A 24,946-nucleotide genomic window follows, 5' to 3' on the forward strand; every position below is an offset into this window, starting at 1 on the left:
TATGGAATGGATCTTTGAAATTATCTTAACCTGTCTTTCTACAGATAAGGAAGAGGCCTTAAGGGCCTTAACAGTGAAGAGGTCTCAATTTAAAAGTGCATGTCCAGTGATAAATGACAGCTGTTAGCTGGCCTGAGTTTCTGGGAGATAGTAGGGTTTATGGAGAGTCAGTGGATTAAAGTCCTTTCTTATTTAAAGGGAGAAGCTTCTACCCTGCTATACCCTGTTTTTCTGGAATATAGGCTAGTTTTGCCCTTTTTATTTTTTAAGAGATCCAGAATTGTAAATACAAATGTATGTTGGAGAAGGAAATGGCAACCCACTCTGATATTTTTGCCTGGAAAATCCCATGCCTAGAGAAGCCTGGTGAGTTGCAGTCTATCAGGTCGCAAAGAGTTGGACATGACTGAACAACTAACACACACACACACACACTCACACACACACAAATGTATGGGTATATAAACAAATGAAATCTTCTAATTTTAGTTTTAGTAATTGTTTGGTTTTTTTTTTACACAAAACATTGCTTGAGCCAGACAAAACACTCTTTGTTTGGGCAGATCAGTTATGCCTGGGTGAAGCAAAATTGAAAGAGACAAAGATTTGATTAATTTGTGTGTCTGCCTTACTTTTTTAGTCCTAGACACATTTTAAACATGTTAAGATTAGTTCTTCCATAAAATTAGTTAATACCTCTTCCAAGTACAGTTTCTTTTTTCCTGAAGCGTTCTCAGTGAATTTCTCCCCAGAAGACTTGTTCTAATTTGAATTTTTAGTGTAGATAAAGGGAAATTATGATGGGACTAATAGCACTAAAATATTTAACATAATTTACTTTATCAAATTTTTAAATTGCTATTCTTAGTAGAAAAAATATATAGCAATTAATTAGTTGTAGATGTCAACCAAATATTTTTAGAATTACGTATATTTTAAAACTATGGCTAAATTGCTGTAGTGAAGCCCTTAAGTATCATCATGTTGTTGCAGGAAGGGGGACCCCTTCCAGGGCCTGAGAGTGGGCTCTTGTCTAACACTCGGAAATGGATTGTCCAAGGAGGTGCATATGCTGGCAAAGCTAGAGGGGCACCTGGGCAGAGAACAGGAGGGTAAGGGAACCCAGGAGGACTGCTCTGCTGTGTGGCTTGCTGTCTCATGTTTTGCATTGATGAGATTAGTTTCTGGGTTGTTTCTGGCCAATCACTCGAAAACGAGTCCTTCCTGGTGGCATACCCATTGCTCAGGCAAGATGGATGTCAGGATCCTGGGAGGTGGTAGGACAGGTGCTGTCTCCTTTTGGCCTTTCCTGAACTCTTCCAATTGGTGGTGGCTTATTAGTTCCATGTTCCTTACTGAGACCTCCTGTGGTCTAACTAACTCATGCAGATAGTTACTATGGTGCCTGGCCTGGGTGGGTGGTTTTAGTCAGTGTGTTTCCTCTAATATTGTCATCTAGTGTCACTGTGAGATCTTGAACAATTTTTAATTATATTTTAGATTGTTAGAGACAGATAGTAAGTCTTTAAGATCTGTAAATGGATCAAGAAGGAACAGTGGCTCCTCCCTGGTGTCAAGTTCATCAGCCTCTAGCAACCTCAGTCACCTTGAAGAAGACTCTTGGATTCTTTGGGGAAGAGTTGTTAATGAATGGGAAGATGTGCGCAAAAAGAAGGAGAAACAAGTTAAGGTATTCATATTCTTTGCTGAAGTTCTTCCTCTTATCCCATCAGGCAGAGATTGATAGAAGATTAAAAAAAAAAAAATTGGATTCTAGTACTTCCCAGTTGCTATGATGAAGAGGTCGCTTTATATGTTTTCTTCAATTGTGCCAATAGAAGTTTTGATTTGCAGCTATCAGCTATTATAAAAGTCTCCTAACTGTAGAAATATAGATTCAGAAATGAAGTGGTGACATCCAAAATCCTTCAGTTATTATTATTTTACTTTTTTTTTTTTTAAAGCATAAAACAGCCCTTTGAAAGATCATGGTTACCATGCTATCTGTCATTCACAGCTCTGCAGATTATCAGTTCCTTAATACCTTGAGAGGCCATACTCTGAGTGAAATGACAGGAATTTATCCACAGCATTGTTGTTCCTCTGATCAGAACACAATACATCAGTATCTTAGCCAAATCTTAGCTTTGGTTAAAAAGTTCCGTAGTCTTATTATACGGAGAAGGCAATGGCACCCCACTCCAGTACTCTTGCCTGGAAAATCGCATGATGGAGGAGCCTGGTAGACTGCAGTCCATGGGGTCGCTAAGAGTCGGACACGACTGAGCGACTTCATTTTCACTTTTCACTTTCATGCATTGGAGAAGGAAATGGCAACCCACTCCAGTGTTCTTGCCTGGAGAATCCCAGGGATGGGGGAGCCTGGTGGGCTGCCGTCTCTGGGGTCGCACAGAGTCGGACACAACTGAAGTGACTTAGCAGTCTTATTATAAAAGTAGCTTTGTGAATTAAAATTTGAGAAAGTAAAAAAAAAAAATTTTTTTTTAAAAAGTCATCTGCTCTACTCCAGCTTCCAATCCCCATGGCTTTCAAGGTAGGAAGCCTAAATAAGTCATTTAAACATTTTTATTTTTATTTTTTAGGAACTTGTTCGTAAAGGGATACCCCATCATTTTAGAGCAATAGTTTGGCAACTTTTGTGCAGTGCACAAAGTATGCCAATTAAGGATCAGTATTCAGAACTCCTGAAAATGACCTCACCTTGTGAAAAATTGATCCGAAGGGACATTGCTAGAACTTATCCTGAACACAATTTTTTTAAGGAAAAAGATAGCCTTGGACAGGAAGTTTTGTTTAATGTAATGAAGGTAAGTTCTATTTATTCATTTTGGGGGGGGGGATGAAATAAATTCTTATGTTGAAATTAAATATTTCTCATAATGAGGTACGAACTCATTCTAGTCATCAGTTGCTTCGGCAATCAATTTGATTTTAGCATAATTTTGACTTTAATTCTGATGTTTAGGTTGCTGTCTGATTTGAAGAACTCTTGGAAAATTCCTTACATTGCTTGGTATTAGTTGAAGTCAAATAACCTATAAATGACTATACATACCATAGAGAAGACCCTTCATGAAAATGAGTAATTCATCTTCTATGAGTTTCACAATCTGGGAGCAGATTTTCTGTTTGCCATGGCCAGCATCACTAAGAGCTCCTCACCCTTGAAAGTCTGTGGCATTGTAATTTTTTCTTCAATGTTGTCTTTTCTATTTTCTATCTGCATAATTCCTTTCCCTTTTAGCTACCCCTGTGAAATTATGATTTCTTGTTAAACCGTATCTATTTTGTCAATGCTTTACCGTCATCCTACTCAAATTTTACTCTATCAGGTACATATTTTTAATGATTTTTAAGCTTTGCCACTTCCCTGAGTACAAATTCCTTTATTTTCTTGTCCTTAAGAGCTGACATTTCCTAATTCATAAATCATCAAAAGAAAATTTTATGTAGTAAATCATATAGAGTAAGAGCATCTACAGCAAAGGAATCAAGAGCTTCTCTAAAAAATAAATGGTCTTTAACCCACCTTCTCAGTATTTTTAGGCTTTTAGAGAAGGAAGGTATGCTATATCATGATAAAGTATTTTGAACAACATTTTTTACTTTTTAGGCATATTCTTTAGTGGATCGTGAGGTTGGTTACTGTCAAGGAAGTGCTTTTATAGTTGGATTGCTGCTTATGCAGGTAAGTTATATAAGTATTTAAGTTGGAGAATTTAAAAATCATCCTTGTTTTTAGTAAGTGGATTTTGGGTGTTTTTCTCCTAAGCATAATCTAAATAAGAATGTTTAGTTTGCAATTTAAAATATTAAACATGTTGAAAATAACACATAGTAAATATCCTACCACTAAATCAAATTTCGTCTTATCTACACTTGGAATCTTACATGTCTGTATTTAATGAGGAATAGTCTTTTCCCAGCTAAGGAGGACTGATTAAAGTGTTTGTATAGAAATCTTACTTTATGGGACTTCTCTGGTGGGTTTGATCCCTGATTGAACTAAGATTCCCCATACTGTGTAGCAAGGCTACATGCACACACAAATCATAGTTACGATATACAATGTCTTTGGAAGTTTATAGAGTACTTTTATTTGTCACAGAACTGAGGGCTTGTTACACCTCTCTTATTATAGGCTCAAAAATACAGGTACTCAGTCACTTCTGCTGCCTTAAGGATAAGCATGTTTCCATTGGCAGTGGCTTATATTGGGTGGGGTGTTTTTGGAAGTCAATGACAGGACATAGCTTTGACAGGAAATAGCATGTGGTATTATCTATTCAGCATTATTGAAAATTTTTTTAAAAGTCTATCTGTATTAAGTCTCAGATTGAAATATAACTTGAAAAGAAACCTTGGAGATAACTTTTGAGTCATATAGGCTTGTTTTTGCAACTCAGTTTTACACTGAGTTCTGTAATCTTGGGCTAGATTATTTTAACATCCTTTTCATAGCCATAATTAGGTACTACTTCTACTTTTAGATTCATTATGAGGGTTATATAAGATATTATATGTAATAGGCTAGCATGGTGTTTGACACATGGTAGACATGCATAAAAGTTCCGTGACTTGCCCAAGGTCACATATCTTGGTAGATAAGAGCAGTGTAGGAATCAGAAACTGTGTTTCTCCACTGTTACTGTTGTTCAGTCGCTCAGTAGTGTTGAAATCTTTGTGACTATATGGTCTGCAGCATGCCAGGCATCCCTGTCCTTCAGCAACTTCTGGAGCTTGCTCAAACTCATGTCCATTGAGTCAGTGATGCCATCCAACCATCTCATGCTCTGTTGTCCCCTTCTTCCTCCTGCCTTCAATCTTTCCCAGCATCAGGGTCTTTTCTAATGAGTCAGTTCTTCACATCAGGTGGCCAAAGTATTGGAGTTTCAGCTTTAGCATCAGTCCTTCCAATGAATATTCAGGACTGATTTCCTTTAGGATGGACTGGTTGGATCTCCTTGCAGTCCAAGGGGACCCTCTCAAGAGTCTTCTCCAACACCATAGTTCAAAAGCATCAATTCTTTGGCACTCAGCTTTCTTTATAGTCTAACTCTCACATCCATACATGACTACTGGAAAAACCATAGCTTCGACTAGATGGACCTTTGTTGCCAAAGTAATGTTGCTGCTTTTTAGTGTGCTAAGTTTGTCATAATTTTTCTTCCAAGGAGCAAGCATCTTTAATTTCATGGCTGCAGTCACCATATGCAGTGATTTTGGAGCCCAAAAAAATAAAGTCTGCCACTGTTTCCACTGTTTCCCCATCTATTTGCCATGACGTGATGGGACCAGATGCCACGGTCTTCATTTTTGGAATGTTGAGTTTTAAGCCAGCTTTTTCACTCTCCTCTTTGACCTTCATCAAGAGGCTCTTTAGTTCCTCTTCACTTTCTGCAAAAGGGTGGTGGCCTCTGCATATCTGGGGTTGTTGATATTTTTCCTGGTAATCTTAATTTCAGCTTGTGCTTCATCCAGCCTGGCATTTCACATGATGTGCTCTGCATATAAGTTAAATAAGCAGGGTGACAGTATATATCCTTTCCCAATTTTGAACTAGTCCGCTGTGCCATGTCTGGTTCTAACTGTTGCTTCTTAACTGCATACAGGTTTCTCGGGAGGCAGATAAGGTGGTCTGATATTCCCATCCCTTGAAGAATTTTCCATGGTTTGTTGTGATCCACACGGTCAAAGGCTTTAGCCTTTAGTCAGTGAAGCAGAAGTTGATGTTTTTCTGAAATTCTCTTGCTTTTTCTATAATCCAACAGATGTTGGCAATTTGATCTCTGGTTCTTCTGCCTTTTCTAAATGCAGCTTGAACATCTGGGAGTTCTCGGTTCTCATGCTGTTGAAGTGGAGAATTTTCAGCGTTATGTTACTAGCATGTGAGATGAGTGTAATTGTGCGGTAGTTTGAGCATTCTTTGGCATTGCCTTTCTTTGGGATTGAAATGAAAACTGACCTTTTCCAGTCCTGTGGCCACTGCTGAGTTTTCCAAATTTGCTGGCATATTAAGTGCAGTGCTTTAACAACATCTTTTTTTAGGATTTGAAATAGCTCAACTGGAATTCCATCACCTCCACTAGCTTTGTTGTAGTGAAGCTTCCTAAGGTCCATTTGACTTCATACTCCAAGATTTCTGGCTCTAGATGAGTGATCACACCATCGTGATTATCTGGATTATTAAGATCTTTTTTGTATAGTTCTTCTGTGTATTCATGCCACCTCTTCTTAATATCTTCTGCTTGTGTTAGGTCCTTACCGTTTCTTTCCTTTATTGTGCCCATCTTTGCATGAGATGTTCCCTTGGTATCTCTGATTTTCTTGAAGAGATTTCTAGTCTTTCCCATTCTATTGTTTTCCTCTATTTTTTTTGCATCCATCACTGAGGAAGACTTCCTATCTTTCCTTGCAATTCTATGGAACTCTACATTCAGATGGGTATAGCTTTCCTTTTCTCCTTTGCCTTTAGCTTCTCTTCTTTTCTCAACTATCTGTAAGTCTTCCTCAGACAGCCTTTTTGCATTGCTTTTTCTTGGAGATGGTCTTGATCCCTGTCTCCTGCACAATGTCATGAACCTCCGTCCATAGTTCATCAGGCACTCTGTCTATCAGATCTAATCCCTTGAATCTATTATTCACTTCCACTGTACAATCATAAGGGATTTGATTTAGGTCATACCTGAATGGTCTAGTGGTTTTCCCTACTTTCTTCAATTTAAGTCTGAATTTGGCAATAAGAAGTTCATGATCTGAGCCATAGTCAGCCTCCCATCTTGTTTTTGCTGACTGTGTAGAGCTTCTTCATCTTTGGCTGCAAAGAATGTAATCAATCTGATTTCAGTGTTGACCATCTGGTGATGTCCATGTGTAGAGTCTTCTCTTGTGTTGTTGGAAGAGGGTGTTTGCTATGATCAGTATGTTCTCTTGGCAAAACTCTGTTAGCCTTTGCCCTGGTTCATTTTGTGCTCCAAGGCCAAACTTGCCTGTTACTCCAGGTGTTTCTTGACTTCCTCCTTTTGCATTCCAGTCCCCTATAATGAAAAGGACATCTTTTTTGGGTGTTAGTCCTAGAAGGTCTTGTAGGTCATCATAGAACCGTTTATCTTCAGCTTTTTCAGCATTACTAGCTGGGGCATAGACTTGGATTACTGGGATACTGAATGGTTTTCCCTGAAGACGAAGAGAGATCATTCTGTCATTTTTGAGACTGCACCCAGGTAATGCATTTCGGACTTTTTTGTTGATGACAAGGACCACAACCATTGACAGGAGAATTATGGGTCCCACCAAAAAAAGTGTTTCCCATGCCTTTGCTTCAATTTCATAACAGTTCTACCTAAGCCTCAAAGCTCTCTATCTGTCAAGAATAGGAATATACACACTTCTTTTCTCAGTAGCAAAAAACCTTTCAGAGACCTTGGCTTACTTGACTGATTTTTACTTGGTTTTATAACTGCCCTCAGTTATTGTTGCAAGATATTTTCCCATTTCTAGGTGACATTTGGTTTATTTTAAAAAACAAAAAACCCTAAAACTAGATTTATTAATGTTGAGATATATCTGTTCTCCAAAGTTGTGATATTCCTAATTTGTAATTGGTTACTATTAGTAGACCTTTCACTATTGAACTCAAACATCCCTGTTACCAATTTATTGATTTTTGTCACAATTCTGTTCCTTTTACATCGCTTCAAAATAACCTTTTATTTCTTTTGCACATAGAAGAGCAGTTTTTTCCCTGCTTGAGATATGAGTCTCACAATATCTGACCTAGCTCTCTAGGACTCCTATAGGGGGTCATCATACTTTTCTTCAAGACACTGCAGGTGCTGGTAGTGTCATTGTCTTTCAGTGATTGATTTACTCAACTATTATTGTCAGTGGCAGCTAAAATACTACCATAACAGTAACCATTTAACAGCTCAGGACTAGAAGCTAGAAGATGTCGGCAAGCAGATTCAAAAGCTGTCCTGTCTGTTTCTAAAGCTATTCTCTTTATACCCTAATGCTACTTTGCCTCCCACATATTAGCTTAGAAATATAACTCAGAGTCTGATAAAATGTTTTTGCAAGTTAGCTTATTTAGTACATGGTGTTAAAATAGTTAAGAGTACTGGGTATATGTTTTGTGTACATCTTAGTACTGCTTTAAAATTGGGTAGATAGTGTCCCCACTAGACCTTTGCAAAAGACATGATTCTTATTAACTCAGTGTCATAGAGAAAATGTGTATCAGAGAGAAGGGGCAGTTAGTGGCAGTGAGGCATTGAGGTCCAAGGAGGGACATGTGCGTCTCTACGCCTGCCCTCTTCCAGTGCTGAGGGAGAGAAAACAACCTCCTCAGGAGACAGCCACATTTCGGTTTTGAAGTATCCTTAGGGGGAAGTCAGGTTTCACTTAGAGAAAGACAGTGAAAGAACATTTGGTGAAGAGATTGAGGGTATAGACAGGATATTTTGTTGATGGCAGGTTATTAGTTCCAGAAAGTGCTGTGTAAAAGGTTTACGGCATGTTAGAAATGGGGTAGATTATGGGAGCCCTGGAACCACATGGGATGAGCATTCTAGGATATTGGGCTTCTTATAGTGACTGACATAAAAATCAGTGAGGCAATAAAGCTTGATAGGATTAATGAAGATATGTGTTGGGAGGAAGGAAGGAAGGATGAGTTTGGCTAAGAGTAGTTCTTGGCTCCTGTTCATTCCCTGTGTTGAGGCCAGGGAAAATGTATTGTTCATAAATGTAGTCTTCAATAAGAAAAGTGCTTAGAGACCTTTTGAGGTTTCCTCTTTTGAAACACACTGGTATAATGTGAGTGAATGAATAGTAGAAAATTTTATCTTAATACACAAGAAATTCCCTGGCAGTCCAGTGGTTAGGACTGTATGCTCCCAGGGCACGGGTTCCACCCCTGTTTGGAGAACTCAGATCTTTTTTTTGCATGACAAAAAAAAAAAAAGACCACACAGTAATTTGTATGTTATGTGTCTAAATTTAATATCTGTGTAACTCTACAGAGCTTTTATATTCAGTATCTTAGTTGATGTAGTTATCTAGTGAGTTATACACAAAATGTGAAATTGAAACCTTTAAAACCCTAATTACAGATTTTTTGGAAAAACTTATTTTACTAGTTCTTTTAACACTTATACACTATTATTTCTGCTCAGAACCCTTGAAAAGCCTCCCATCTCACTTAAGATAAAAGTTCAAGTCCTTACAGTGGCTTCTAAAATCCTATGGTTTGGTTTGTTGTATTTCTCCTCTATAACCATACCTTCATTTGTAACATCACTCCTAATTTAGTAGTCCCGTGTTTATTGTTCCTTGAGCGCGACACTCGTGATTCCATTTCAAGACATTTGTATTCTCTCAGCACTGTTCTTCCCTCAGTTGTTCCATTACTTTCAGTATTCTGCTCAAATGTTACCTTATCAAGAGATGTTCTCTGACCTACCTATAAATAAATAGAATGTATCTCCCCAGGATTCCCTGTTGCTTTACTTTGTCTTATTTTCATAGCACTTTGCACCATCTGACATGTATTAATTGATTATTCCATATATTGCCTGGAGAATCCCATAGACAGAGGAGCCTGTCAGGCTACAGGGTGGGTCACCGGGGACTAACCCACCATGTACTATCTTATCTCCCCCTACTGGAAGGTTCAAACTCCCTGAAAGTAGGCTGTTTATTTTGTTCACTGGTATATAAGAGAGAGAGAGAGAGAGAGAGAGAGAGAGAAGTATCTGGCTTTAAATGAGTATTTGTTGATTAAATTCATGAGTTAGGCAAGTGAGGCAGCTGGTCTCAGTTGTAAGATTTGCCTAATTTCTCAATGGTGGTGATAGAATGGGAAATTAGAATCTTCTGATTCCTAGTCTATTGCTCTTAATATTACATCACTTGGCACTCAAAACAGTGGTTATAGTTGGATGAGTACTTAGTTTAAATGTATTTAGCCTATTTGTTTATCAAAGAACATTAATATGTGTTGCTTTTTTTTCCTCCTAATGTAGATGCCAGAAGAAGAAGCTTTCTGTGTATTTGTTAAATTAATGCAAGATTATAGACTTCGTGAACTTTTTAAACCAAGTATGGCAGAATTAGGCCTTTGTATGTACCAGTTTGAATGCATGATACAGGTAAAACTGTGGTGTTAACCAAAAACATACTGCCCTTACATTTTTTGTCATCTTGGTTTGAGTGACAACTAAGCAAATACAATGTTAAAAGCATTAAAGCAACTGAAAAAAAAAATCACTGTTTTGATTACATGATTATTTGTTGGTCCGTTAATCCACAGTTTAGACTTTACTTCCCAGTTAGGTGCTGTCCCAGGTAGATCATCTAGAACTTTACTACAATTTTTATGTTCAAATCTTAAACATTTGTGCCAAATATATCATAACCTAGATGCATGAGTTTATTTATTATGCTGTGTTGATGACATTATTTTATGTAGGTTATGCTCTCCTACAAGAAGCCCATGACATTTGGACGCTGGTATTAATTCATTTCCTTTGAGATGGTCTCTCATCTCTTTCAATCCTCTCCCCTGCTGTTCCCGTACCTTTCTTTACTGCCTTTCATCTCACTTTTTTCTGCTAGCCTGTAATCTTAAAAAAATTACTGTTTCTATCCTTTTATATTGCTAATTTAAGATTCATAGTCTTATTGACTGAGGGTGAAGAGAAAGAGAGGAATCAAAACCAAGTAAAAAATACTTTTAAAGTATTTCACCTTTCTGGATTTAATTTTTGTATTTATATAAGTAGATTTGCTATTTTTCCCTGTGATCTAATGGTATAAATATTCTCCATTTACTTAAATTTCAATTATGTAAGCAAAATTTAAGAATATAGTTTAAGGATTCAGCTGGCATAAGAGCCATTTTCCTGAGAAAAATCTCCATTTCCCTGGCAGCCTTACACACAGGAATTTTAAAATCCTCTACGTTTTCTATGTGTGATGAGAAGAAAGGGATATGCCAAATGTTTTTGCATTTTAAAGAGAAAGACAAAGTAGGTCTTGATGATTCTTATTTGTCTTTTAACTGGTAAGCTTATTTTTATCAACCTTAAACTCCCTTGGTTTATATTCAGTTAATGTGTCATTTATGTTTTGAATTACTAGAGTTGCTGAAGTATCTGTATTTCGGATGAGAAGGGAGCTTAGGATAGGCAATCGGGTATATAGCACCTGAAAGTATTTCAACATAGCATCTTTCCTTTAAAATAATTTTTTTGAAAATATTATAGTTTATAGAAAAGTAAAGAAAATTATAAAAATTTTACTTATTTATTGTAATTTTTCTTATTAAGAAATCATTAGAAAGTTCCAACTTTTTAAATTCCAACTCCACATCCTTTTTCCCTTGTTCCTTTTCCAAATAGTAACTATCTAAAGTGTCCATTTCTGCCTCTTATTTCTTCCATATGATTCCTGAATTTTTGTTTATGTTTGGTAAGGGCTAATTTAGTATGTGTACAATGGTGTGGCTTAAAATACTCCATTTTACAATGTTTTAGCTAATTAATTCCTTTCTTCTATTTAGGAGCACCTTCCAGAGCTCTTTGTGCATTTTCAGTCTCAGAGTTTTCATACCTCAATGTATGCATCATCATGGTTTCTGACAATCTTCCTTACAACTTTTCCACTACCAATTGCAACAAGGATATTTGATATCTTTATGTCTGAGGTAAGTTAGTGGGCAACTTACCAGACTGAGCACAGGAATCATTGGGTTAATGAGAGCTAGGCAATGAGGAGAACAATGAAGGAGACTCATGTGTTCCATGCTAAACCGCTTGCATGGATAATCTCATTTAATCCTATAACATCCATATGAGTACTGTTCATCTCCTCATTTGATGGATGACAGGTGAAGAAGCTGATACTTAGAGAAAGATTAAGTAGCTTGTGTATGGACACATAACACGTAAGTGGTATAGTAACCAAGATTCAAACGTAGGCAGTCAAAATCAGGAACCCATACTCTTAATCAGACCTGAATTACCTCCTTTTTGATTTAGTGAGAATTAGTGAGGGTTAAAATTTCCTTTACAGTTTATATTGTTGCAATGCATCTGTTACCCAAAGAGGAAGAAGTGAGTATAATTTTCTTCTATCCCGTGAACATCTTGCAGGTAGTCCTCTTAATTGTCACTAACATGTAGTGGTGATCCTTTGTCTTCTATATTTTGACTGAGAAGGTAAGGATAGGTGATCAGTGATAGCACCAAAGAATGTTATTAATTGTTATTAATTACATCTTGGGAAGATCAATTTATATAACATAGCTAAATTCGGTTAGTCTGGAGCCAGGAAACTATGAATCATGTACTCATCTGTCCTGGTTTGCCTGCCAAATCTGTCCTTTCTGTAAATAAAGTTTCTTGGAACATAGCTATGACTGTTTGTTGATGTGATGTCTGTGTCTGCTTTTCAGCGGCAATTCCAGGGTTGATATATCCTAAAGCCTAAAACATTTGTTTTCCAACTCTTTACAGAAAATATGTGCTCTCCTCTGGTTTAGGTACCTAAGTGTTTACCTTAGTATTCTTTTGAGTGATTAGTTGTTGTGGAAGAGTAAGATAAATTTGACTTTATAATTTGATTCTTCAGGGTTTAGAAATAGTGTTTCGGGTAGGATTAGCGCTTCTTCAGATGAATCAGGCAGAACTGATGCAACTCGACATGGAAGGGATGTTACAGGTAAGCCAGGTCCAGATTTCTTAAATGTCTTTAGATTTAACTATTTATTAATGAGTAGTAAATGGCACTAAGTAATTCTTATGTTTTTCTTCTGTTGTATCTTAGCACTTTCAGAAGGTCATTCCACATCAGTTTGATGGTGGTCCAGACAAATTAATCCAGGCAGCTTACCAAGTCAAGTATAACTCTAAAAAAATGAAAAAGTAAGTTAAGTATTTTATATTTTGTTTTTTTTAGTTATAGGGGTTTGTCAGTGCATTTTAGGAGATTAAATAGAAGCACCAAAACATTCTAGTAGTGAGTACAACTTTCCTCATCATTGTATAGAACTGTAATGTTTTATTTGGTGGTATTAGTTTTAATATGACATAAATTTAATATTGGAATTTCATAGTGCTCTGATGGTGCATAGGATTATTGTGTATTACTGTTTTTTTCTTTTTGATTGCACTTTTAAAACTCCTTTCCCATTCCACAATGACTAGAATTAGGAACCTGAGTGTGCTCTTGTTTTAGGAATCGCTTTTATGGTGTTGTCCCTAACATTCTTTTCCTCTCAGTTGATCCCAGTCTGTCACTTAAGTTCAAGATTAGCATAACCAACAAGAGAGTCATGAGGTGTGCATTGGTAAAATTTTCTTTATTCTGTATTCAGTTCAGTTCAGTCTCTCAGTCATGTCCAACTCTTTGTGACCCCATGAACCGCAGCAGGCCAGGCCTCCCTGTCCATCCCTGTCCACCCAAACCCATGTCCATCGAGTCGGTGATGCCATCCAACCATCTCATCCTCTGTTGTCCCCTTCTCCTCCTGCCTTCAATCTTTCCCAGCATCAGGTTCTTTTCCAGTGAGTCAGCTTTTCGCATCAGATGGCCAAAGTACTGGAGTTTCAGCTTCAACATCAGTCCTACCAATGAACACCCAGGACTGATCTCCTTTAGAATGGACTGGTTGGATCTCCTTGCAGTCCAAGGGACTCTCAAGAATCTTCTCCAACACCACAGTTCAAAAGCATCAGTTCTTCGGTGCTCAGCTTTCTTTATAGTTCAACTCTCACATCCATACATGACCACTGGAAAAACCATAGCCTTGACTAGACAGACCTCTGTTGGCAAAGTAATGTCTCTGCTTTTGAATGTGCTATCTAGGTTGGTCATAACTTTCCTTCCAAGGAGTAAGCGTCTTTTAATTTCATGGCAGCAATCACCATATGCAGTGATTTTGGAGCCCAGAAAAATAAAGTCTGACACTGTTTCCACTGTTTGCCCATCTATTTGCCATGAAGTGATGGGATCGGATGCCATGATCTTAGTTTTCTGAATGTTGAGCTTTAAGCAAACTTTTTCACTCTCCTCTTTCACTTTCATCAAGAGGCTCTTTAGTTCTGCTTTACTCTGTGCCATAAACGGTGGTGTCATCTGCATATCTGAGGTTATTGATATTTCTCCTGGCAATCTTGATTCCAGCTTGTGCTTCCTCCAGCCCAGCATTTCTCATGATGTACTCTGCATAGAAGTTAAATAAGCAGAGTGACAATACACAGCCTTGACGTACTCCATTTCCTATTTGGAACCAGTCTGTTGTACCATGTCCAGTTCTAACTGTTGCTTCCTGATTTGCATACAGGTTTCTCAAGAGGCAGGTCAAGTGGTCTGGTATGTCCATCTCTTTCATAATTTTCCACAGTTTATTGTGATCCACACAGTCAAAGGCTTTGGCATAGTCAATAAAGCAGAAATAGATGTTTTTCTGGAACTCTCTTGCTTTTTTGATGATCCAACGGATGTTGGCAATTTGATCTCTGGTTCCTCTGACTTTTCTAAATCCAGCTTGAACATCTGGAAGTTCATGGTCCACGTATTGCTGAAGCCTGACTTGGAGAATTTTAAGCATTACTTTACTAGCATGTGAGATGAGTGCAATTGTGCGGTAGTTTGAGCATTCTTTGGCATTACCTTTCTTTGGGATTGGTTTCCAGCCCTGTGGCCACTGCTGAGTTTTCCAAATGTGCTGGCATATTGAGTGCAGCACTTTCACAGCACCGTTTTTCAGGATTTGAAATAGCTCAACTGGAATTACTTTCTAGTGAAACTTTTTTTTTGTATATATTTCATTAAAGTTCAAGATAAGCAGTCTTGTCTCATAAAGTTTGATTTCTGAAATATGATAAAAGTGTTAAGAACAATAGCTCTTATTCTTCTAGCTTTCAGCAGTTAAATAAATCTTAACCTGAGGTCATAATTAGCATTTCTGACACTTGTTAATGTGGTACAAGATGCTTTAAAATGATAGTAGTACTAGCCTCACTGTTCTTAATATCTTTGCTGCTGCACAATGAAATTGCATTAACATGTAGAATGTACTCCCATAGAGATTCCTACTCCAAAAATATATTAGAATATCAGTAAATATTTTGTTATTAAAATTAGTTAACTCTTAATTTGTGAAAACAGATAATCTATCGTGTTCAACTAGTATTGTTAATAAATTACCTGTGAAATTACTAATAACTAATCACATCACAGCATCATTTTGAGGCATTTTAGACTAAAAAGCTGTTCTGTTCTATAATTGATAAAATCTTAGGAACTATCTCAGTTTCTGCCTCTTGACCTTAATTTAAAAGTACTTTATTGCTAAAAAATGCTAATCATTTGATCCTTTAGTAAGTTGTAATCTTTTACCGTAGTAACATCAAAGATCCCTGATCACAGGTCACCATAACAAATATGCTTCTGTTTTTTTCCTTTTTTTTTCTTTTGTTGGTACTTGCCTTCCTTTTCCATTGCAATATCTACTTCTTACTGCTTATGATGCATATTCTGGAGAGTAATGTTTTATCAGTATTAAAGGATGAGTTTCATCTGTTTCTAATCAGTACCACTCTCAGAATATAATGAACTTAGACTTGGACCTGGCTCTGAAAAAGGTTCAAACTTCCTGTACGTAGGATGATGGCAGACAAGGAAGTAAATAGCTCATTACAATTATAGTCTCAGTTCAGTTCAGTTCAGTCTCTCAGTCCTGTCTGACTCTTTGCGAGCCTATGGACTCCAGCATGCCAGGCTTCCCTGTCCATCACCAACTCCCAGAGCTTGCTCAAACTCATGTCCAAACACATGACTCTCATCCTTTGTCGTCCCCATCTCCTCCTGCCTTCAATCTTTCCTAGCATCAGGGTCTTTGTCAATATAACAGGTTACTAATTTGACATGTAAGAGATGCATAGCCTATGTGTCTTTAAACTGTATACACAGTCTAGTCCGCTGGGGGCCAGGAAAATGTTCAGAGCATGGTGACTAGATTTTCAGTTTCCATTTATATTCTTTCCTAACTTTTATCTTCATGATAATATTCCTGAGTTAGAGGTATTTTTACTGAGTTCAGGCATATACTAGTCACTGGCCACATGACAGGCCAGTAAATCAAGAGTCAGGGAAGAGTGACTTTATTTGGAAAGCCAGCAGACTAAGAAGATGGAGGACTGGTGTCCCAGTGAACAGTCTTACCAGAGTTAGAAGTTAGGCCTGTTTAATGCTAACAGGGGAGTGAGGGTAGCTGATTGTTGCCAATGTCTTGGTGCCGAAATTCTTTGTTTTTGCAGCAGTCCACAGATCTGGTCACAATGTTCCTATAAACCCCCAACAAGACAAATTTTTTTCATTTTACATCTTTTTATCTCCATATGAATAGAAAAGTGCTGTCCTTTTAATGATCAAGCCTGGGAGGCGGAGCCTTGAGAATGGGCTCTCATTTATATTTCAGGCTCATGTATCTAGGTAACATCTTTGTACAACAGTTCGGAGCCAGAATGACTAAGCACAGGTAACAAAGCACAAAGGTTAGAGCTAAAGGAGTAGATCCAATGTGGAGTCAGGTCTGTTCTTCGTTACAGTATCTTTGTGTTCCTTTCTACCTTCCCTTTTACAGTCTGCCTTCTAGCACTTTATGAAAGTAAGGCAAAGCTGTCATAGTCCAATTCTTACTGTGGTACATTACTTTGGGATATAAAAATATCTGGGGTACCAAGTCAGAGGGGCAATTTCAGAAAATTTTGCTCCAGAAGGAGTGTGCCCTGAGAGAACAAAGAAAGAAAAATCAGATGGAGCAGCTTCTTACTTCATCCACCTAACAGATGCTTGGCAGTACTGCCTTATCTTGCTTACAGTTAGAATTGAAGGTTAAAATGGTGATGATGGAGTTCAGTTCAGTTCAGTTCAGTTCAGTCGCTCAGTCGTGTCCAACTCTTTGCGACCCCATGAATTGCAGCATGCCAGGCCTCCCTGTTCATCACCAAATCCTGAAGTTCACTCAGACTCACGTCCATCGAGTCGATGATGCCATCCAGCCATCTCATCCTCTGTCGTCCCCTTCTCCTCCTGCCCCCAATCCCTCCCAGCATCAGAGTCTTTTCCAGTGAGTCAACTCTTCACATGAGGTGGCCAAAGTACTGGAGTTTCAGCTTTAGCATCATTCCTTCCAAAGAACACCCAGGACTGATCTCCTTTAGAATGGACTGGTTGGATCTCCTTGCAGTCCAAGGGACCCTCAAGAGTCTTCTCCAACACCACAGTTCAAAAGCATCAATTCTTCTTCACAGTCCAACTCTCACATCCATACATGACTACTGGAAAAACCATAGCCTTGACTAGACGGGCCTTTGTTGGCAAAGTAATGTCTCTGCTTTTGAATATGCTATCTAGGTTGGTCATAACTTTCCTTCCAAGGAGTAAGTGTCTTTTAATTTCATGGCTGCAATCACCATCTGCAGATGATGGAGTTAAGTATTATCATATACTTATTTGAGTTGAAAATAATTGCTGATTGCTGTTTGTGATCAGATAGGTTGCACATCTCTCCATTGATTTTGTACTTCTCCCCACTGGTGTTGTACCCTTTCCTCTGGCTGAAAAGACTGCTAAGAAATTTAGAGAGATTTAAAGGGCTGACGCCCTTTCCTCCCCTTCATTTTTGTTTTTTTTTCCCTTTTTGGGAGCCAGACACTAAAGATATTTAAAAACATCTCCATATATGGAGGAAATTAGAACATGATAGCACATGCCCAAGGGAGAATCTCAGAAAAGACCTGAAAATACCTTAAGTTTACATCTCGGGTTGGTCATCACCACAGAGACAACTTATAAAAGTCAAAAAGACAATAACAGTAACAAAAGAACAGCAAACCCTGGGGAGGAGGAGAATCTGATTTACAGAGTTACCAAATTACTAGGTTCAAATGTCTAGTTTTCAACAACAAAAAAATCAAGGCATACAAAGAAATAGGAAAATTATGACCCATTCAATTGGGTCTTTCCTGGTGATCTCTTGGAAATGTATAAAAATGTCAGATCACTGTGTTGTGTATCAGAAACTAACATAGTGTTTTAGATAAGTTATACTTCAGAATCAAGCTCATAGAAAAAGAGATCAGATTTGTTAATACTAGAGATGGGGGTCAGGAGAGGGAAGTTGATGAAGGCAGTCAAAAGGCACAAATGTCCAGGTTTTAGTGCTGGGGATGTAATGTATAATATGAAGATAGTTAACACTGCTGTACATTATATATATGAAAGTTTTTAAGGGTAAATTGTGAGTTCTCATCATAAAGAAAAAAAAATTTTTTTCTATTTTAAAAATTTTGTATCTGTATGAGGTAATGCATGTTCACTAAACTTACCGTGGTAATCATTCATGATGTATATAAGTCAAATCATGCTGTACACTTAAACTTATAGCACTTAGATCAGTTGTATCTCAGTAAAACTGGAGCAAAAAATTAAAAAATTTTAAAAAGTTCTATCCATTAGAGACTCTTAAAATTTAAAAGTAAAATGTGTTCAAAACAATTTTTGTATATTCTAAGAAAGACACTCAACAGAAAAGACAATCCACAAAATGGGAGAAAACAATTGCAAATCATTTATCTGATAAAAGATTAATATCTATATAGAGAACTCTTAACCTATGTATTATCTATTTACTCTTATCTATATATTAATATATATCAATATATATTAATATATGGATATATTAATATATGGATATATTAATATCTATATAGAGAACTCTTACAACTCAACAGCCAAAACCAAACAACTGAATTTAAAAATGGACAGTGGATTTGAATGGACATTTCTCCAAAGAGCTATAAATGGTCAATAGGCACATAAAAAGATGCTCAATATATGGTATAATATGGGTAAACTATGGGGACATGATGCTGAGTGAAATAAACCAGTCACGACAGGACAAATACTGTATAATTCCATTTCTGTGAGATACTTAGTGTTGTCAGACTCACATACATAGAGCATAAAACAGTTGTCAAGACCTGGTAAGAGGGGGCAGTGGAATGTTATTCTTTCATAGATATAGAGTTTCGTTTTTTAAGATGAAAAAAGCTATGGACATGGTGGTAGTGATAGCTTCACAACATTCTCTGTGTGTTCGAGTGTGCGAATGCATTCACTCAGTAGTGTCTGACTTTGAGATCGCATGGACTGTAGCTCACCAGGCTCCTGTACATGGGTTTCTCCAGGCAAGAATACTGGAATGGGTTGCTATTTCCTATTCCAGGGGATTTTCCTGACCTAGGGATCGACCCCCCATCTCTTGCATCTCCTGCATTGGCAAGCAGATTACAACTTGTGCCACCGGGAGAGACCACTGAATCGAACATTTAAAAATAGTGAAGATGGTAAAATTTGTTATATGTATTTTACCACAATACAAAAGTATTCTGTGAGCTAAGTGAGATTGAAAGTAAAAGAAAGTGAAAGTGAGTGAGATTAAACATAGTAAATAATAGATTCTTGTCTCTTGAGGGAGAACTTGATGTTTGAAAGCAGCTGTAAGTTATGTGGAGCTTGGTTATTATTTGGAGGGTTAAACTTGTTATTAACGTTTTTGATTGAGAACAAGATTTAAAAAAAAAAACTTGGTAGTACTAATTTTTGGATGGCCAGTCATTTTTTAAGATAATTTTATGCTTTAATAGTAGAGTTGCAAATATAGTACCTTGCATTTGTTTGTCATTTCTTACTGTCTTACAGTCTGTGACAATTCCTTAATCTTTCTTGTGTTTTCTGACCTTGACACTTCTGATCGAGCTGGTCAAATGTAATTTATTTAGAATGTCCTTCAGTTGGGGTTTAATGATTCCTCTTGATTAGCTTGAGGATATGCATTACTGGATAGTATACCACAGAGGTGAGATGCCTTTCTCAGTACGTCTTAACACGGAGTGTGTGATGTCATTTGCATTACTAGTGATGTTAACCTTGATCATTTGGCTTAGATGTTGTCTGCTAAGATCCTATACTATAAATTTTCTATTTTTTTCCTTTGTAATTACTAAATGTTTTGGGAGAGATACTCTGAGATTGTGTCTAAACTTCTAACCACTGAATTTAGCATCCATTTTTCTTGCCTATGGCAGTTATTTATTGTAGAGCTCTAATGGTGATTTTTATATTTGCCTCATTCTTTCCATATTTATTAACTGGCATTTTTTTGATAGGAGGAGTTGTTCCTTTTCTCCCCTTACAGATTTCTTAGTCAAGCTTAGTTAAGATCCAATTGAATTTTATCAATGTATTCCAATTTGAGGGGGAAGGGTAGGTGGTTCTTTTGTAAGTAAAGGGCTGAATAGAATCTGTAAGCTCAGTTCTATGGTTTGTGCTTTATATTTATAGCATTTTGCTTTTTAAAGTTTACTTTTCTGTGGTTCTTATTTTTATTATTATTTTAAAATATTTATTTTATTATTTATTTGGCTGTGCCAGGTCTTAGTTGTAACATGTGGGATTGTTGATCTTTGTTGTGGCACACAGGATCTTTAGTTGTGGCATGTGGGATTTTTATGGTTGCAGCAATTGAACTCAGTTGTGGGACATGGAATCTAGTTCCTTGACCAGGGATTGAGCCCTGGCCCCCTGCAATGGGAGCCTAGAATCGTAGCCACTGGACCACCATGGAAGCCTCTTGTTTTTGTTTTTTTTTGTCTTTGAAGTAATTTTTGTGTGTGTGAAAACGCATACAACTATTGAGATGATTTTTCTGATTCCAAATATTGCAAGTCATAAGTTAGGGGGAACATAGTAAAATTGTATTTTGTGTTAATATATGGTTTTAAATTTTATAATTTCCGTAGCTAGATTGGAATTAAAGCATACCTTTAACTTTTTTTTTCCCCCCTCTTTCTTAGGCTTGAAAAGGAATATACTACAATAAAAACTAAAGAAATGGAAGAACAAGTTGAAATTAAAGTAAGTATCTTAGGACTTTTAAAAGTACTGAACACAACTTGATTGAAGTCAGTTATTTGGCAATATATGTTAGGTAATGTTGACATGTGTTGATATTATTGCAGATTGAATGATGGTGTTTGTATTTATTTATTGATAAATTTACCATCCCACTAGGTTATAGTTAAAAAACAGACATTTCAAAAAATAATGTGACTGAAGTGGTTTTCATTCTAATATGGAAGAAAGCAGCTTTTCCTTTTTCTGGATTTATTGGCAGGTCATCAGGAGAAAATACTTCTTTGGGGAAAAAATAATTATCATTCCATTTAAGCATGTTTTAAAAAGTTACAGAGAAGATAATCTATAACATGTTGAGACTAAAAGCAGTATAGTATAAGGGAGACCAAATAGAGGAGATTATTGCATTAGAAGTAATTTTGGCTGCTTTAGAGAAGCAGAAAGCTTTGACTAATTCAATCTTCCAATCTCTAAGCAAAGGTTATATTTTAATTACTGTTCAGAGAAACAGGTAGGTTTTCCATCTGAAGCACATGTAAATTCACATGTGTATCTAAAATTGTTTGTATCCCTGTAGGCTAGAAATTGCTGAGGATCCTTTAGCATTGTGTAAGCTGTGTGTTAAGGAAAATTAAATTGGCTCTTACGCTGATATTTCAAGATGGGGATAATGAATAGAAGTGTGAGTTAGTGAAGGAACTCAGTGACTGGCTGATCCAATTTCTTACCTTTTATTTTCTCCCTAACTCCTGTAAAAGAAAAAGAAAAAACGAATTTATTGAATGACTACACTTTAAAAAACAAAACACAACTGTATGTTTGAATGTGTCTGATTTTTAACTTGGACCTAACAAGACATTGGATGACCATCTTATTTACAGTTTCACTAGCCATGTACTAATTCAACCTTGCTATAAAATAAGACTTCATTACTCACATCCTACAGGCCCTTTTTACTAGGGAGTGAGTTCTGCTAAATTGCTACTCTTTCTTACCATAATCCTGCTCAAAAGCCTCCTGAAACACAATTTCTTCCCTCATCAACTCTGTCTCTCTTTTATTTCCATTTCTATCACCTACTCACTACCTGTTGGAAATAGATACTTCTAAATTTTTCAGAGAGACAGAGAGAGGAAGAGAGAGAGAAAGAAAAGATCCCTGTGGATTTTTTTCCTCTTTTTTTTTTTTTTTTTTTTAAAAGTCTGTCATCCAACTGCTGCTCTACTATTTGCTTTTCTTTTAGGTTCCATGAGTAAGAGTAATATTAAATCATACCCTCCACTTCAACCTCCTGAAAGTAAAAAGTACGTCATCCTGATGACTGGGGCGAGACCATGGGTTATTCGGAACTGCAAATCAAGAATCTGAGGATGGGGAAACCATCCTGTTCATTTCATCATGCTTTGTTGTTGCAAAAAAAAAAGAAAAAAAAAAAACCTCAGTTCTATGAACAATCCTTGCTCTTGAAGAAGTTTTTTTTCTAAGATTAAGTCACATATGTAGGAATATCAAAAGGCCTTTTCAAAAAGATCTAGCAGACTTTAGCCTGTATTTGCAGTTTTTTTCAAATTTTTATTTTTGGGTAAAGTAATAGCTGACATACCTCACAAAATACTTTAAAACATGTTTTAGGCAAAAACAGATGGCTTATAAAGTTGTTTATAGAGAAGAATCTGGGGAAAAAACATTTAAAAAGTTAGTGGAATGCATTGGGTAAACAAAGTATGCTGATTTCAAAGATAGTTCCTTTTATAAAATCTTGTTTCCACTTAGTTCTTTTTTACTCTTATACCATTTTCTTTCCTTTCCTCATTCCTCCTGCCCCTTAATGGACAAAGCCAAAACAATTTTTGTGTAACTGTACTTTTTAAACTTTGTTTGCACATGTGTGATTTTTAAGTTGGATCTGGCAATTATTCTCAGTCATAATCAGAAGACCACATTATTTACGGTTAATTAGCCATGTATTCTTGGAGCCTTTCTCATCAGTGGGTAATGCCACTTCCTTATTCACATTCCCTTCCCCTCCCGCAAGGTCCCTTTTACAAGGGAATTAATTCTGTTAAACTAGTACTTTCTTGCTTTGGTTCTTAAAAGCCTTATATTGTGCTTTTCACAAATAGTATGATCATAATTATGTGATTTTTTTCCCATTTTATTGCAGTTTGTAGATATTATATATTTTTTTGTTTATTTTAAATTGGAGGATAATTGTTTTACAATGTTGTATTGATTTCTGCTGTACAGCAACATGAGTCAGCCATGAGTAAACATGTTTCCTCCCTGGTGAACCTCCCCCTACCCCATCCTATCCCTCTAAGTGGTTATAGAGCACTTGGTTGAGCTCCCTATGTTATACAGCAGCTTCCCACTAGCTATCTGTTTTACACACGGGAATGTATATGTTTCAGTGCTACTCTGTGAATTGGTCCCACCCTCTCCTTCCCCCACTGGTCCAGAAGTCTGTTCTCTCTGTGTGTCACCATTGTTGCCCTGCAAATAGGTTCACCAGTACCGTCTTTATAGATGCCATATGTATGTGTTAATATATGATATTTGTTTTTCTCTTTCTGACTTACCTCACTCTGTATAAAAGGCTCTAGGTTCATCTACATCAGTTCAACTGACTCAAATTCTTTCCTTTTTATGGCTGAGTAATATTCCATTGTATATATGTACTACAACTTTTTTTATCCATTCATCTGCCAGTGGACCCATAGGTTGCTTCCATATCCTGGCTATTGTAAATGTTAATCTCCAAAATACACAAGCAACTCGTTGCAGCTCAATATTTGAAAAGCAAAAAAATCCAGTCAAAAAATGGGCTGCAGACCTAAACAGACATTTCAAAGAAAACATATAAATGGCCAACAAACACATGAAAAGATGCTCAGAATGGCTCATTGTTAGAGAAATGCAAATAAAAACTACAGTGAGGTATCATCCCACACTGGTCAGAAGTGCCATCATCAAAAAATTTGCAAACAGTAAATGCTGAAGAGGATGTAGAGTAAAGGAAACCCTCTTGCACCATTGATGGGAATGTAAATTGATATAGCCACTATGGACAGCATAGAGGTTCCTTAAAAAACTAGGAATGAGACCACCATATTACCCAGCAATCCCACATCTAGGCATATACTCTGAGAAAACCATAATTCATAAGCACACATGTACCCCAGTGTTCATTGCAGCACTATTTACAATAGCCAGGACATGGAAGCAACTTTGATGTCTATCAGCAGATGGATGGATAAAGAAGTTATGATGATATTTTGATATAGAAGTAAAAGATCATTCTTTGATGACGTGACATGTGTTTAAGGTTTGACCTTCAGGTCAATAACTTATGCTAACAATTCTGTCTGTCAGCTTCTTGATCAAGAAGGTGACTTTCAAGTATTTTCCATTCTTTCTCTGAAAGTGTTATAGGAAGATTTTGTTAATAACGATTTCATACGGTGAATGTTAGACATTTTACCATGTGAAATTTTTTGTTGAAACACCTTTGTCAGTATTTTCTTCCAGTCTCTTGGTGTTCTACCTGAGGGGGAGGAGGTAAGAAATACTAAAATTCTAGCTTATTTGGGGGTAAACCACAGATCTTTAAAAAAGAAGAGCCTTTATCCCCTGCTCTATTTAAGATAGACATATGAATTTATGTTTAAATTTGTGCTTTGGGGCATAGAGATTTAAGTCCTGTGAAGAGGAGTTAGAAATTCTGACTGGTTATTAGTCAGATTTGGATATTTTTTACTTCAAAAATTATGAGATATTCCAGATATGCTGAAAACTAGAGCATATATATATAAATATTTTTATACATATATAGAACATCTGTTTTCACTGCCTGACATAAATAATACAAACATGACAAGTGTTACACAAGTCATTCAGGAATTATATTAAACAATCAATATAAAGTACTAGTATTCAC

General features: G+C 36.7%; 1 protein-coding gene across 18 annotated transcripts in view; it reads left to right on the forward strand.

Moving 5' to 3' along the window:
- Positions 1–24,946, forward strand: part of EVI5 (ecotropic viral integration site 5) — a 234,351-nt gene that overhangs the window by 83,336 nt on the left and 126,069 nt on the right. For 17 of the 18 annotated variants that reach the window (XM_027536494.1, XM_027536508.1, XM_027536498.1 and 14 more), the window contains 8 exons: positions 1,501–1,690; positions 2,604–2,828; positions 3,635–3,709; positions 10,047–10,172; positions 11,585–11,728; positions 12,655–12,744; positions 12,850–12,947; positions 20,949–21,009. In XM_027536494.1, the coding sequence (XP_027392295.1) occupies positions 1,501–1,690; positions 2,604–2,828; positions 3,635–3,709; positions 10,047–10,172; positions 11,585–11,728; positions 12,655–12,744; positions 12,850–12,947; positions 20,949–21,009 (1,009 nt within the window). The remainder of the gene's footprint in view (positions 1–1,500; positions 1,691–2,603; positions 2,829–3,634; positions 3,710–10,046; positions 10,173–11,584; positions 11,729–12,654; positions 12,745–12,849; positions 12,948–20,948; positions 21,010–24,946) is intronic. The other variant, XM_027536509.1, reaches the window with a different exon arrangement.

Source organism: Bos indicus x Bos taurus, chromosome 3 (assembly GCF_003369695.1).
Source record: "Bos indicus x Bos taurus breed Angus x Brahman F1 hybrid chromosome 3, Bos_hybrid_MaternalHap_v2.0, whole genome shotgun sequence".
NCBI lineage: Eukaryota > Metazoa > Chordata > Mammalia > Artiodactyla > Bovidae > Bos > Bos indicus x Bos taurus.